Genomic DNA, 13,792 nt, shown 5'->3' with positions numbered 1-13,792 from the left:
GGCCTGAACAGGAAGGGCATTCATCACGCCAGAGCCCCTTGGGTGTTAGTTGGGGAACCACCAACTTGTTACAATAAAACACCCAGGAAGAGGTTAATGAATAGAAAACGGTGTCTCCCCTTAATGGCCCAGGCCACCTGTGACCCTGGGCTGCCACCTTGCCCCCACGCCAGCTGCGCCCAGGTGGCAGGACTTTGGGCTTCCCCATTCCTGTGGGGCAGGGACGCCCTGCTCTGGGCTCTGCCCTCCCCTGGCCCCTGATGGACAGATGGGAGCTGCCCCCTCACTGGGCCCTCCATGGACAATAGGACCCCTGGGACACAGACAGCTGCCCACCTGCCTGCGGGGCTCAGGCATAGCCATAGTCTTGAAAGGCTCTGGAGCCCTCCACCACCCAGGTACCCCAGGACCCCCCAGAGGTGGTGAGGGACCACGGCCTGGCAGGACTTCCTCTCCCTGTACTCTGGGGGCTGCCCACCTGCACATCGGGCCTCAAAAACAGAAGGCCCTGGCCACGTCCTGCCTGGATCTGCCCAGCACAGGCTAACATCACCCAGATAGCGGCTCAGACCATTTGATTAGGTGACTTACTGGTCATCTCCTATCACTCCACCCACCCAGCTCTGGGCCCATAGACTGGCAGGGGGGCGGCAGGGCCCAGCTGACAGGAGGGACGAGCCCCCCCGGCCCCTCTTCCTCGGGCCAGGATGGGTCTCTGGGGGGCTGCAGCAGGTCCCGCCTGCCCAGCCCGATCAGATATCCCTGCCCAGCTCCCCCACAAACAAACACAGGATGCGCCTGCTGGCTTGTCGGCTTTTCCCAGCCCGTCCCAGAGAAAATCGCGGGAAGTTATTAACCAAACTCCTCGGCCCAGCAAACAATGGGGACTCTAAGTTTAGCTGTGAACCCGGGCAGGGCGCAGGTTTCACAACCTGGGGTGTTTGTCCAAGGTGGGGGCTCTGAGAAAGCAGATGATGCCCCAGAGTCTGGGTTCAGCCCAGGACCCTCCGGGCCGGGGGTGGGGGGCTGTGGCTCTACGGGGCACATGGGCAAGGAGTCGGGAGACTCTGCCCAGCCCTGCTGCTCAGCCAGCTCACCAGCTCTCTGTGTCCACCCCTTGGGAGGCCAAGGCCCAAGGGGCAGACTGAGTGCCTGCAGGCCTGGCAGGGTCTGCGGTCGCTGCCCGGACTTGGGTGTCTCTTTCCCAGACCCAAACTCCAGTCTGGTGGGTAGCCTCCACCCTCTCCAGCCCCTGGGGGGGCTCTCCTCCTGCCCCCACGCCCCGGGACCTTCTGCATGTCTCCTGCTCCTGACTCCTCCAGCCTGCTTTGCACCCTGGGGGCCACCCACCAGCACGTGGCATCTCAGAGGGGTCTACACACAGGCCGCCCATTCCTGGCCTCTCCACGGAAGCCCCCGGAAAGGCCTGCTTATGTCCCCATGGCCTGCTTATGTCCCCATGGCCTGCTTATGTCCCCACGGCCTGCTGCGTCTGTATTTTTCACTCAAGTTTCTTAGATTCACCCCCTCTGAGCTCTGCCCACCACCCACTGAAGTTCATCCCACCTCCCACCGCCCAGTCTCAGCTGGGTGGGCTCCCTTTGGGCCGGGGTCCTTGGCCACTTCTGAGGGACCCATGGGGCTGCCCCCACCAGGCACCAGCCTCCTTCCTTGCTGTCCTGGCCCTTCCCACCCAGGCCAGCCTCACGGTGACGCGTGGAACCTGCAGGGAGAGCCCTGGGCAGGTGGGGAAGCCCAGGCCGCCGCAGGTGTGGCTTGGCCTCGAGTGGCCTCGAAGCTCCAAACCAGCCCGGAGCCCGCCCGGAGCCTGGGTCTCACCTGAGGGTGGAAGAGCAGCGGGGGCGGCCGCAGGAACTTCTCCTTTAGGACTCCCACGGGGTCGGGCACCTTCCGCTTCTCCACCCTGCTGGACAGCAAACAGAGGGTTACGTACACCCCCCAGGGGCCCCGCCGACTCCTGCCTGTGTCCTCCGTCTGTGTGGGGCCCTGGTCACGGCGGCTCTGCTTCCCTGGCCCCAGGCTACCCAGTCTCACCTGACATGTGGGGACGTCCGTGACCTGGCCAACCCCTGCCTGCTGAGCCTCCTGGCCCGCCGCCCGCTGCCCACTGGGCCCCCGTTCCCTGCCCCCACTCGCTCCCCATCACCACGCCCAGCTCCGGGCCCTCCGACCTCCCAGGGTCCCTCCACCCACCCCAGCTGGGGCTTCCGCGCACGTGCAGACGCTGAGTCTGGAGCCTGGGACCTTCTCTGAAGCTCCCCCTGCACCCACCCGCCTGGGGTCAGCCCTGTCTGGGCCCCTGGGCTTGTCACAGAGAAGGTGGAGCCCACGGGAGGCTGACGCTGACCCCCAGCTTCCCTGTCCCTGCCGGCCCTCGGCGTGGGGCGTGCTGCCTGACCCGTGAGTGACCAGTGGGCTTCATCCTGGGGAAGCCACCAGGGCCTCCTCACACGGCCAGGTAGGCTGGAAACTTGTGGCCAAACGCCGGGGACAATCTGGATAATCACAGGACACGTGGGGGAGGTGGACAGGGCGGCTTCCAGCGCCCCCCTCTCACCCGAGGTCTTCTCCCACCTCTTCCCAACAGTGCGCCTGCCTCAGTCTCCCCTGTGGGGCTGAGATTTAATCTCAACTCTGGGAAACCTCTCCACACACAGGCACAGCCCTCTGGACAAACCCCGGACCAGTGCTTCCTGCGAGGGCCACGCTCACGTCACTTTTACTTGTGACCATGTCTTCCCAGGAACGAGCGGGGACACTGACTGCAGCAGGACAGGGGACAGCACAGGAGAGGACCCGAGTGCAGGAGGACTGCAGAGCCACCCCAGGGGCTCAGGGGCAGGAGCACCTCGCAGGTACCCCCCCCCCCCCGAAACCCCAGCCCGGTCCAGGAGGCGGACAGCGGGAGCCGCAGGACGTGCTTTGGGCAGGTTCCCCACCCGGAGGCATAAAATAAACCTGTGGGAGCTGCCGAGAGGGGTGGAGACCAGCTCGGAGGCGTGACCGAGGCCTCGGGGCTGGGCTGTGTCCGGTTCCGCCTTCCGAGGGGACACTGTGCGGTTGGTGGCGTGGGCTGAGAGGATGGGGACCACATGGGGGGGGGGGGAAGGTTTGTGTCCATCTCTTCTGCCCTTTCCTGGTTTGGGTCACATGGTGGCCCCACCAGGCTGAGGAAGCGGGGACCCACTGGGCGCGCAGGAGGGCAGAGCGGGAGACGCCCACCGTCCCCTCACGGGCACCTCTACCTGACTCTGACCTCACTTCTCCCATGTGTCCTTCGGCGGGCGTGACCTCACCCGAATGCCAATCCCAGGCTCTGCTGGCCCCTCGGGTGCAAACAGCAGGCACCACACACGCCCTTGCTCCCCGAAGACCAGTGTGTGCACGCACATGCATTTGCACACAGGACCTCAGGGTCCCCGAACACCAGCGCATGCACGCACACGCGTGTGCACACGGGCCTCTCTCACAGGGCCTGCACCAGCTCCCACTGCCGGTGCCTGCTGCCCACACCTCAGGGCGCAGCTGCCCAGCTCCCCCAGATAGACGTGTTGGGGTCACATCTAACCCCCCTGACCAAAGCTTGCCCAGAAACGGGACAGGATTAAGTCGGCCCCTCACTGGCAGGGCTGGCAGGGACACTGATTTTTTGCAAACCCTCCAATGCTTCCTCCTTCCTTCCCCCACCTCCTCCCCTCTGGGGGCAGGGGCTCCTCTCTGACTTCCCCGGGCCACCAGGAACCCCCAGCCTTGGCTCTGCAGAGCAGCCTACGGGAAGCAGGGACTCGGAGCGGAGGAAAGAGTGCGGGTCTGAGTTGTGTGGGAGGCAGAGCTGTTCCAGAGAGGACAGCTGGAGACAGCAGGGGTCCCAGGGTGGGGTCGGAGGGGAGGCTCGGAGGAGCTCAGGAAGCACAGCGGCCGTTCCAGTGGCTGTCGGCAAAAGGGAACCGCAAGGGTCCAGGAGACCCTGCCCTGGCCTCCCAAACACGCCCTGGCCGGGCACCCATCTCAGGCACGGGCCCAGGCAGCTGTGGGCTCCGGCACAGACCCCGAGCTCAGGCAGCCCCCGAAGCCAGCAAAGGCGGAGGAACGAGCCTTGGGGGAAGACGTGAGGGCCGCGCCTGGCACGCAGACCCCCCCAGGTGCCCAGCTGGGCGGCGCCCCTCTGGGAGAGCAGGTGAGGCAGGGCATGTGAGTACCTGTAGATGGGGTCCATGAAAAACGGCGAGGGCTTGGCGTAGTGCAGGGAGGGCTGCTGGGCCAGCTGCGCCGCGCAGGCCTTGGGCAGCCCCTCGCCGGCCCCCGGCTTGCGCTCCCCGTAGACGTGGTTCTTGCGCGGCTCCCGGCCGCCGCCGTTCTGACTGGCCCGGGCGCGGCTGCCGATGCTCAGGTCCAGCGGCTGCTCCTCGCCCGCCGAGGCGGCCTTGGGCGCCAGCAGGATGGGCTTCGCCTCTTTGGGTTTGGTGGTGAGGTCGAAGGGGGACTCGGCACTGGGGCCGCCACCCTTGAGGGCGTCCCTGGGCGACTTTGGCTCGGCCTTGACCAGCAGGCTGTGGGCGAGGGTGCGGTCGGCGAGGGGGTAGAGCGCGTGCGGGAAGTCGGGCAGGAACTGGAAGGGGAACACCGAGTGGTAGGGCAGAGCGCCCAGCCGCTTCTCCTGCGCGCCCATGAAGCCCGGCCCGAAGTACTTCTCGGCGATGGAGGCGATCGCCTTGATGGAGTCCCCCGTGGCGCCCGACGCCGCCAGCAGCTGCTCGTCGGGCGGCGGGAAGAAGGAGCGCTGGGCGTAGAAGACAGGCACGTCGTTCACGCTATTGGGGGCCCCCGGGGGCACCGCACCCCCCCCGAACTCGGGCTTGCCCTCTGCTGCCTGGCTCTTGTCCTTGGCCTTGTCGCGGTCGCTTTCCACGTCGCTGTCCAGGTCGGAGCCTGTGCCTGTGGTCGTGTCCAGGTCCGTCCCGGTCGTGGTGTTGATGTCCTCGAAGTCGCTGCCGTCCGACAGGTCGCTGCTGCGGGTCTTGAGCTTCTCGGGGTACGTGTCCTCCAGGCGGCCCTCGAACTTCTCCTCGGGCCCCGTGGCGGCCGCGGTGCCCTGGCCGCTGCTGCCCACGGCGGAGACAAGGGGCAGCGCCGGGTTCCCCAGGGGGCTGGGCAGCTTGGCGTCCTGGGTGTGGTTCAGGGGGCTCTTGAGCAACGGAGTGGGAGGTAGCAAAGGTGGCCGGGGGTAGAGGGACGGCGGGAAGATGCTGGGGAAGCCGGGGGTGAGTGCGGGGAAGGCGGGCGGGGCCGCCGAGAAGGGCAGGCTCCCCGGGTGCGGCCTGGAGGGGAAGTACTCGCTGAAGCCCAGGCCGGCGTGGTTGAGGCTGGGGGGCGGCTTCGCCTTGTCCAGCAGGGGGCTGGGGGTCAAGGGCAGGCCCGGAGAGAAGATGCCGCCGGGCGCGTAGTGGTTCTTGCCCTCGCAGAAGCGCCGGTGCTTGTTGAGGGAGGAGGTAGTGCTGAACATCTGCCCGCAGTCCTTGCACTTGATCTGCGTGCGGCAGTCCGCGTGCATGCGCTTGTGGCGGCACAGGTTGGAGAACTGCGTGTAGGACTTGTGGCAGACCTCACCTAAAGCACCAGCAGAAAGCAGGCGAACACGCTATGAAATTACCGGGAAACCTCCGGGTGGGGGGGAGGGGTGCTTCTGGCCCTGGTGATTGGAGCAGCCTGCGCTTGTGTCATGTGAGCATGTGTGTGTGTGTGTGTGCATGTGTGTCCCTATGTGTGCACGCCTGCATGTGTGTGCAAACGTGTGGTTGTGCACATGTTCATGTGAGAATGTGTACATGTAGGCACATGTGTGCATATAAGTACACATGCACACATGCACGTGCCCATGTTGTGCATAGACGTGTGTGTGTCGTGCATGTGCATGACTGTATGTGCAACTGTGTCTTCGTGTGAGAACATGTGCAGGCATGTACGCACACACATGCACACGTGTGCACACAGACACATGCATGTCACGAATGTGTGCATGGCATGTGCTATTCACATGCACATAAGTGTATGTGTGCGCACACACGTATACGCATACATACACCTTTCACATGCACGTGAGTGCACACCTGTTGCACGTGCATGTGCCACATGTGTTCATGTGTACAGTGTTTTGCATGTGTATATGTGTGCACATGCCTGAGTGTGCCTACCTATATGTGTGCACATATACACCTGTACATGTACATACTATTCTAGGGCTGGCTTCTGGTCACCAGCATGAACTGACAAGACCACTTGTGCCTTCCTGTTGGCCCCCGTGCAGCTCGGAGAGGCCTCAGCTGGCTCTTTGGAAAATGGGGGACCACTGCTCACACTCCCTTCCTGGGAGTGTCTGTAATGTGTGGGCTGAGGTCTTCCGAATCACTCAGGTGGGCAAAGTCATGCAGGCAGCCGTGTCTGCCACCACATGGGCTTGCCCAGGACACCCACCCGTTCCTGTCCATGTCAGTGTCCTGCCCCACAGTGTAGGAGGAACCCTGACCACCAACCACATCAGATCTCCTATTTCCAAAGCTTAAAATGTCCCCAGCGTCCCTGTCCTCTCCTCTGCCCCAGGCCCTGGGATCTGCACCAGGAGAGGGCGGCCCAGGTGGTCATTCCGCTCAGGAGTTCTTGGTTGGGGAGTCTGGGCTGTGTGGTCACTGTTTGGGGGTGGCCTGAAGGTAGGGGTGAATCCCTAGCAGGGCCATGCAGAGAGGGGCTGGGTCCATGTCAGAGGAAAGCGGAACCTCCCCAAATTGGGATACAGAGGCAGATGCCAGTCTGTGCTCTTAACAGGAGAGGGCAGTGCCAGCCAGCACCAGGACCCAGAGGCCCAGGGGACCCCGACTCAGCCATTTCCCGATGGCCTGTGAGCTGAGGGTCAGCGAATCACCAGCTTTTCTTTCTTCTGTTTTTCTAGCAGCAGGAGGGACACACACACACACACACACACACACACACACACACACACGCCTGCGCATACACACACGCACCCCCTTCCCCCCCCGCATGTGGCTCTCTCTGCAGGACAATTTTCGTCCTCAATGTAGCCCTGGTGGAAACAATGATTTCCGCGTGTTTCTCGCTCCCCATCAGTCCTCGCCAGCCTGATGTCATGCTATTCTAGCGGGAGCTTCAGCCCTGAGATTACCGTGTCCTTTAATCATGGTATCTATTTATATTAGCCGCTCGGCCTTCCCGGTCGCCTGGCATGGCGAGGCATTTTCAAGGCTGAGGGGGGAGAGTGCTGCCTCATTGAATCAAATCAGCCCCTCTGGGAGGCACGGGACCGTCTATAAATATCCTCAGGTCCCCTGCCTGGCCCTCGGGGGAGGGAGAGAGAGGCTGCTCTCAGCTCAGGCCTGGCTGGACAAAACAAGTGACACGTCACCGTGTCCCTGACCCTGGAGGGGTTCTGTCAGTGCCTCCTTAGTGGCTGCTGTCACTCTGAGGTTGGAAAGGTGCCTGGGCTTGGGAGCCTGGCCTGCTGGGCCCCACCACCTGCTCCCACGGTGGAGGGGCCTGAATAGATGTTGGGGCTGTAGAAAGGTCTCTAGGAGACCGAGGTCCTGGATTCAGGTCCTGGACCTGGGATGGCCAGCAGCTGTCACAGCCGGCAAAGGGGCGGTGGCTGCCTGCAGGGGCTGAGAGAGGCCCTGGATATGGGGACCAGCACCTCATGGGGGGTGACCCTGGGCCCTGCCAGGAGGCAGAGGGGCCTGGCCCATTCTCACCTGTCAGCAGTTTCTTTTTCTTGAGTGTGTGGATATGTTCACTCACACCCACGTGCACCCTCCCACACCCATATACACCACCCACTCCCACACCTGCATATGCTCACACCTTCCCCCGACACCCACACATGCACTTGCGCACACACACACATTCACCCCCACCTCCCCACTGAACAACCCCCACACTTGCGAGAACATCCTGACCCCAACTCCCCACGCTCCCAGAGTCACCCCTCCTGGCAGTGATCTAACGGAGCCTGAGAAGTTCCAGGCCACCCAGCCTGGGGTCAGGAGCCAGACCCCTTGAACTGGAATCAGGGTTTGGCAGTGGTGCCTTGAGCACCTGACCCCTTAATGTCTTAAAGCCTCGATTTCCTTCTCAGTCATTAGAGAGAGTACAGGCCCTGCAACCTAGGATTTTATAAGGATCCGGTGAGATAATGGGTGTGAATGGTGACTCGGCACAATGCTGGTGTGAATGGTGACTCGGTATAATGCTGGTGTGAATGGTGACTCGGCACAATGCTGGTGTGAATGGTGACTCGGTATAATGCTGGTGTGAATGGTGACTCGGCACAATGCTGGTGTGAATGGTGACTCGGTATAATGCTGGTGTGAATGGTGACTCGGCACAATGCTGGTGTGAATGGTGATGTCAGCACAATACTGTGTGAATGGTGACTCAGCACTATTTGGTGGGAATGGTGACTCAGCTCAATCTGGGATGAACAGTGAGTCATCACAATACTGTGCGAATGACGACTCAGCACAATCTGCCAGTGTGAATGGTGACTCAGCACAATCTGCCAGTGTGAATGGTGACTCAGCACAATGTCAGCGTGAAAGGTGAGTCAGCACAATCTGGTGTGAATGGTGACTCAGCTCAATCTGGTGTGATGGTGACTCAGCACTATGTTGTGTGCAATGATTGTTCACTGTATTGTTAGGCAGAGAGGATCCTTTAGGGTCACTTCCCTGGGCTGGCCTATAAGGTCCCTGGGACCTGGCCCTTTGTGACCTCTGACTCCTCTCCTATCAAACCCCCATCACTCGCTACCCAACACACCTGGCCTCAAGGCCTCTGCTAGAGTTGCTGTCCCCACCTCTCCGCAGCTGTCCCCTCTGCTCACTCCCTCTGCTAGAGTGACTCTCCCACAGGCTGTCGTGGGCTCCCACTGCACTGACAGGAGCAGTGCCCACCTGGGTGCCCTCCTGGCACTTCGGAGCCTCCTAATCCTGCACTCTTCTGGACAAAAGGGGGTTTGGCCCATGGGGGAGCACCTGGGGACCTCCTGCCATGGCCTGGTCCTCAAAGCCCCCGAAGGTCCCCCTGTGCGGCCCGGCAGGGGGACGACTCACATATGAAAGGTTTGACGGTGCTGTGGATGTGTTTGTGCTGCTTGAGGCCGGAGGACGTGGCGAACGTCTTCCCGCAGTCCGGGCAGGCGTGAGCCCGCGCGCCCACGTGCTGGGAGCGGATGTGCCGCTGCAGGTTGCTGGGGTCCGTGAACACCTGGGGAGACAGATGCTGTCACTAGAGCCCCGTCCACCCCGTTCTGGCTGCTGGACGGGTCTCCCTTACAACTCTGTCCCCTGCACCGAGCCTGCTGGGACCTCTGCTGTAGTGGTGACCCCCGGGTGCCTGGGGAGAGCTGTTCAGGCTTCCCTGGCTTCTGTCTCCTTAATAATTCCAGAGAGTTCTGTGGTCATGAGGATGCGCAAAGAGGAGCTCAGAGGGGACACATGCAGGCCCAGGGTTGGGAGGCTTGCCCGCCAGCCCCTCCTTCCACATTGAGAGACCGGGTCTGTCTCCCTTGGCTCTGTCACCTCCCAGCCATGTCACCAGCCTTCCCGGAGACTTGCTCTCAGGTGGGGGCGGTGGGCGCCCATGGGCATGTTACCTTCACGCAGTTTTCACATTCGAAGCGCTTGCCGCTGTCGTGGGACATCTGGTGGCGAATGAGGTTGGACTTCCAGTTGAAGGCCTTGGGACACTGGTCACACTTGTACTCTCGCTCCTCTGTGTGGACGACCATGTGCTGTTCCAAGCTGTGCCGAGAGGACAGAGGTCACTGCAAGGCCCGCCTGCCACCCACTGCCTAGCGGGGGATGTCCCTCCACCCTGCCTGGCTTCTCTCGTCCCCCGCTCCCTGCTCAGCGATCAGAGTGAGGCGTGGCGCACTGCTGTCCACCCTGCTCTGGACAGCTCAACAGATGAAGGGCAGAGATGGCCCTTATCCAAAACCACCCCCCGGGGCCCCAGCCCACACTTCCTGGCCTCTCTTCTGGACAATCTTAACCTTGAGGTTAACCCTGGGCCTGAGAAAAAGGAGTCCAGAGCTGTCAACACTGCCATGAGCCCCAGCGTGGGAGAGGGGCACAGGAGAGCCAAGGCCACCCTCCGAGTGGCCTGAGGGTGCTTGCCCGCCTGCCATGCACACACGGGCGGTGGCCGGCAGGGCTGGGTCTCCCCGGGATGGGGAGGGTGGCGCACAGCTGCTCCGAGGGCCGGGCCCGGATGAGCAAGCGGCTCCACGCCCTCTCGGGGGACGCCCTGCCTCTCCTGTCCCAGGTACGCCCGTTAATCTTCATGAGCGAAGCAGCAATACATCACAGCCCGTTAATTACGGGGCCAGCCATCCGTTCCGACCAGAAATGCCTGGGCTCGGCACCCGGCAGACTGTATTCCTTTCCCTGTTGCTAATTGTGATTTATGTGTTTATGTAAAGGAAACACGGACCCTCTCCAGCACGCTGACCGCCCAGGGCCTCAGCCGGGATTTGCCCAAATGCTCATTTTCTGTCATCTGCTCAGGGTGGAGGGTTTCCCACCCCTGGGGAGCCGGGGAGGGATGGCGGTCGGTCCCCCACAATTCTACAGCCAGTTAGTGGCCTGATGGGGCTGCTCTGACTTTGCGAGTCCGTCCGGGGGGAAATTCTCCTAGGTGAGAGCAGAGGCCCGTGCTGGAAAAGGCCTCTTGGTTCCCTGGAGCATGGGGACCACATGACCCGGCTTGCCCTTCGCGGGACCCCAGGAGGCCCATCTTTCACAGGGGTCCTCAGGGCCCCTTGCCTGACTCTTGCATGGCTCGGGGCAGGGGATGGCCAGGTTGATGGTGTCCAGTGTCATGGTCTGGCCCGGTGCCCTGTGTCCTTTCCTGTGATGTCCCTGGGACAGTGGGTGCTGCCCGTGGGGAGCAGAAGCTGGCACCTGGGCAGCTTCTTCTCACTCCTGGCCACTGTCTAAGAAGTTGTGTGTGTGTCCAGATGGTCAGGCCCCTCCACCAGGCCCTGGGGAGTGGGGCCTGGCTGTCTACACTTTGGTCTTGGGCATTTCTACAGAAGCGGCCCTGGAGCCTGACCCCCGCATGTCCTGGGGCCTGGCCCGCGTGTCTTAGCTTCCTTCACACCTGTCTGCACAGCTCAGCCCTGATTCAGAGCGATGGGGCCAGCGCTGTCTCAACTGGGCTACAAGGGACTCTTCCAGAGGTGGGGGGGGACTCGGACCACAGACCTGGGCTTCACGTCAGAGCCGGGAACACTGGTGGCCTCCAACTGCCAGCTCGTGGGCTGCTCTGTCTCAATGTCAGATGCCTGGGCCAGGGTACCTGCCCTGGCTGTGCCAGGAGGGGACCCTCATCTGCACCTGTCTCTGCAGCCCTTGAACTGTCAGGGCCCCCTCTGTGCTCCAAGGGCCACTGACCCCGCTGCCCTTGGCTGGCTCCTGGGGGGGTGGGGAGGGGGGGGGCGGCAGCACCTGTATTTGTTGGGGAACAGCCGCTCGCAGTCCTTGCACTCGTGGGCCTGCCCGTCGCTGCCCCCGCTGCCCAGGCCCTTGGGCTTGAGCGCGTCGCCCAGGCCCTCGTAGAGGGCGGCCCCCACCGAGCCGCACGCGTATTTCTTGTGTCGCCGCAGGTCCAGCTTAGACGGGAAGAGTTCGTCGCACACGTCACAGCGGAATGTGGGCTCCTCTGCAAGAGAGAGGGGTCAGGAGTTGGGGGGGGGGTCCCAAGACCTGCCCCAGGGCCTGCCAGGAGGGCGCAGGAAGGCTGCGAGCCTGTCCCACGCTCACCGTTCCCGCTCCTGCTTCCTTCCTGCCCTCACCCCGGACCTGGGAGTGGCTGCCCCGGGGACCTGGAGATCACAGGGACCTGTGTCTGCATCTGGGAAGCACTGAGAGGCGCTGGGCCCCGAGCCTCAGGAGGCCCCTGTGGGCTTGAGAAGCCCGTGCTCGGGAGCGAAGAAGGAAGCAGGCCAAGTGCTTTGTTTATGAATTAGGAGAAAAAAGATGACAGAGCTCTAATGCATGTCATAAATTATCGTCGTCAAGGTCAAACAAATTAAAAGAGGGGCAGCTATTATGAAGTTTACGAGGCGGCATCCTGACCGGCGTGCCAAGCCAAACAATCAGCCCAGAGCTGTCAATTTCCTGGGGGGGCGACCTCCGGTTCATCCAGCCTCCCCCCTCTACCCAGCGGCCCCCTGACAGCAGCTTCTGCACAGCGCGGGTCCCCTCCCAACCCGAGGCGGACCCTGCATCCCACACAGGGCTGGAGGGAGAGCACGAGCAGTAAGCGCTCTGCACAGATGCATCGCGTGGGTGTGCTTGTGAGCAGTGTGTGCATGCACGTGGCTCCCTGTGCAGGGTGTGTGGCCGTGTGTGTGTGATGTGTGCACAGGCATGTGGCTGTGTGAGAATGCAGGGGCACGCGTGTGAATGTTCACACTTATTGGCATCCATCCACATCTCCGCATTTTTGTGCATCTCCACTCATGTTTGTGCTGGTGTACAGCTGCATTCATGCGCATGTGTGCACAGGTGTGAGTGTGCACATGTGCTTTTGTATGTGGTTGCGTGTGTGAAGATTTGTGTGTCTGCATATCTTCGCCCTGCATGCATGTGTGTGTGTGTGCCTGGGCATGAGTATGTTTCTATGCACATGTGTATACTGCGTTGTGTGTGCATGTTAAGTGTGGACATTTGTGTGCACGGTTGACTGTGTGCTGTGTGTTGAGTGTGTGTTTCTGTGCATGTGTAAATGTGAATGTGTGCACATCTGTGTGAGAATACGTATATATGTGCATTTGTGTGTCTGTGTAAATGTGTGCAGTTGTGTATGGGCATGTGCACATGTATTGATGTGTGAATGTGCCTTTGTGTGCAGGCATGCACATGTTTGAGTGTGTATGCACATGCACAAGGACCCCAGGGCTGGCACCAGAGCCTTATCACCTTGCTGGGTGCTGCCCAAAGGGCCTGACCTTCAGGGGTGCAGAAGTCAAGGAGGAAGGGACATGGGGGCCAGCAGGAGGGGGGCCCTCCTTCCCCCTCCTAGTGTCAGGGAGACCACTAGAGGCATCTCTGAGTGTGAGGAGAGGTGAGCAGCTGTGCAGCCTGGGCAATGTGGATGGGGGTGGCCTGGGGAGAGGGTGGGCCACCTCCTCGTGACCAAACGCTTTTGAGCGTAGGGTGGAGGCATTGGAGGGCATCCCCACTGGTGGGCACTTGGACCCTCCCCTGCTGATGTCCAAGGGAAGACGCCTGCAGGAGCTGGCTCTGAGATGCCCCTCTGAGCCCTGGCACTGGCAAACACCCTCGGAACCCCAGGCACCACCTTGCCCCATGTGACTTCTGTTCACGTTGTCACACAGAGGCAGGTACGTGGGTGACAGGGGAAGGGCTGCCTGCTGAGAGGAGCCCTGGGAACTACGGGATGCAGGATGCATGCGTCTGGGGCAGGCCAGGCAGTCCTACTGCCAGGAATCGCGTTACAACAGCCGGCCCCGCTCTGGGCTGTGGGGGCAGGGGCCTTGGGAGGCTCTGGCCCAAATGTCTCCGGACCAACCGCCCTGGAACTTATCCCAGACACACGCTGAGCTGTCAAGTAGACTGGGAGGAGGCAAGCAGGCCAGTGGTCCATACAGAGACCTGGATGGAGGAGACAGGGAGGGTGGCTGTGCCTGTGACCTAGGAGCAAGCGTCTGCAAACACAGTGGCCGAAAGGACAGACATGA

At 62.0% G+C, this 13,792-nt stretch overlaps 1 protein-coding gene across 3 annotated transcripts in view; it reads right to left on the bottom strand.

Moving 5' to 3' along the window:
• Positions 1 to 13,792, bottom strand: part of PRDM16 (PR/SET domain 16) — a 266,029-nt gene that overhangs the window by 14,067 nt on the left and 238,170 nt on the right. For 2 of the 3 annotated variants that reach the window (XM_087820071.1, XM_087820073.1), the window contains exons 6-10: positions 11,535 to 11,748; positions 9,680 to 9,827; positions 9,138 to 9,291; positions 4,221 to 5,628; positions 1,840 to 1,927 (exon numbers count right to left, since the gene is read on the bottom strand). In XM_087820071.1, coding sequence (XP_087676197.1) covers positions 1,840 to 1,927; positions 4,221 to 5,628; positions 9,138 to 9,291; positions 9,680 to 9,827; positions 11,535 to 11,748 — 2,012 coding nt within the window. The remainder of the gene's footprint in view (positions 1 to 1,839; positions 1,928 to 4,220; positions 5,629 to 9,137; positions 9,292 to 9,679; positions 9,828 to 11,534; positions 11,749 to 13,792) is intronic. The other variant, XM_087820072.1, reaches the window with a different exon arrangement.

Source organism: Miniopterus natalensis, chromosome 9 (assembly GCF_054644295.1).
Source record: "Miniopterus natalensis isolate mMinNat1 chromosome 9, mMinNat1.hap1, whole genome shotgun sequence".
In the NCBI taxonomy this organism is placed as follows: Eukaryota; Metazoa; Chordata; class Mammalia; order Chiroptera; family Miniopteridae; genus Miniopterus; species Miniopterus natalensis.
This window is presented reverse-complemented; position numbering and strand designations above follow the sequence as displayed.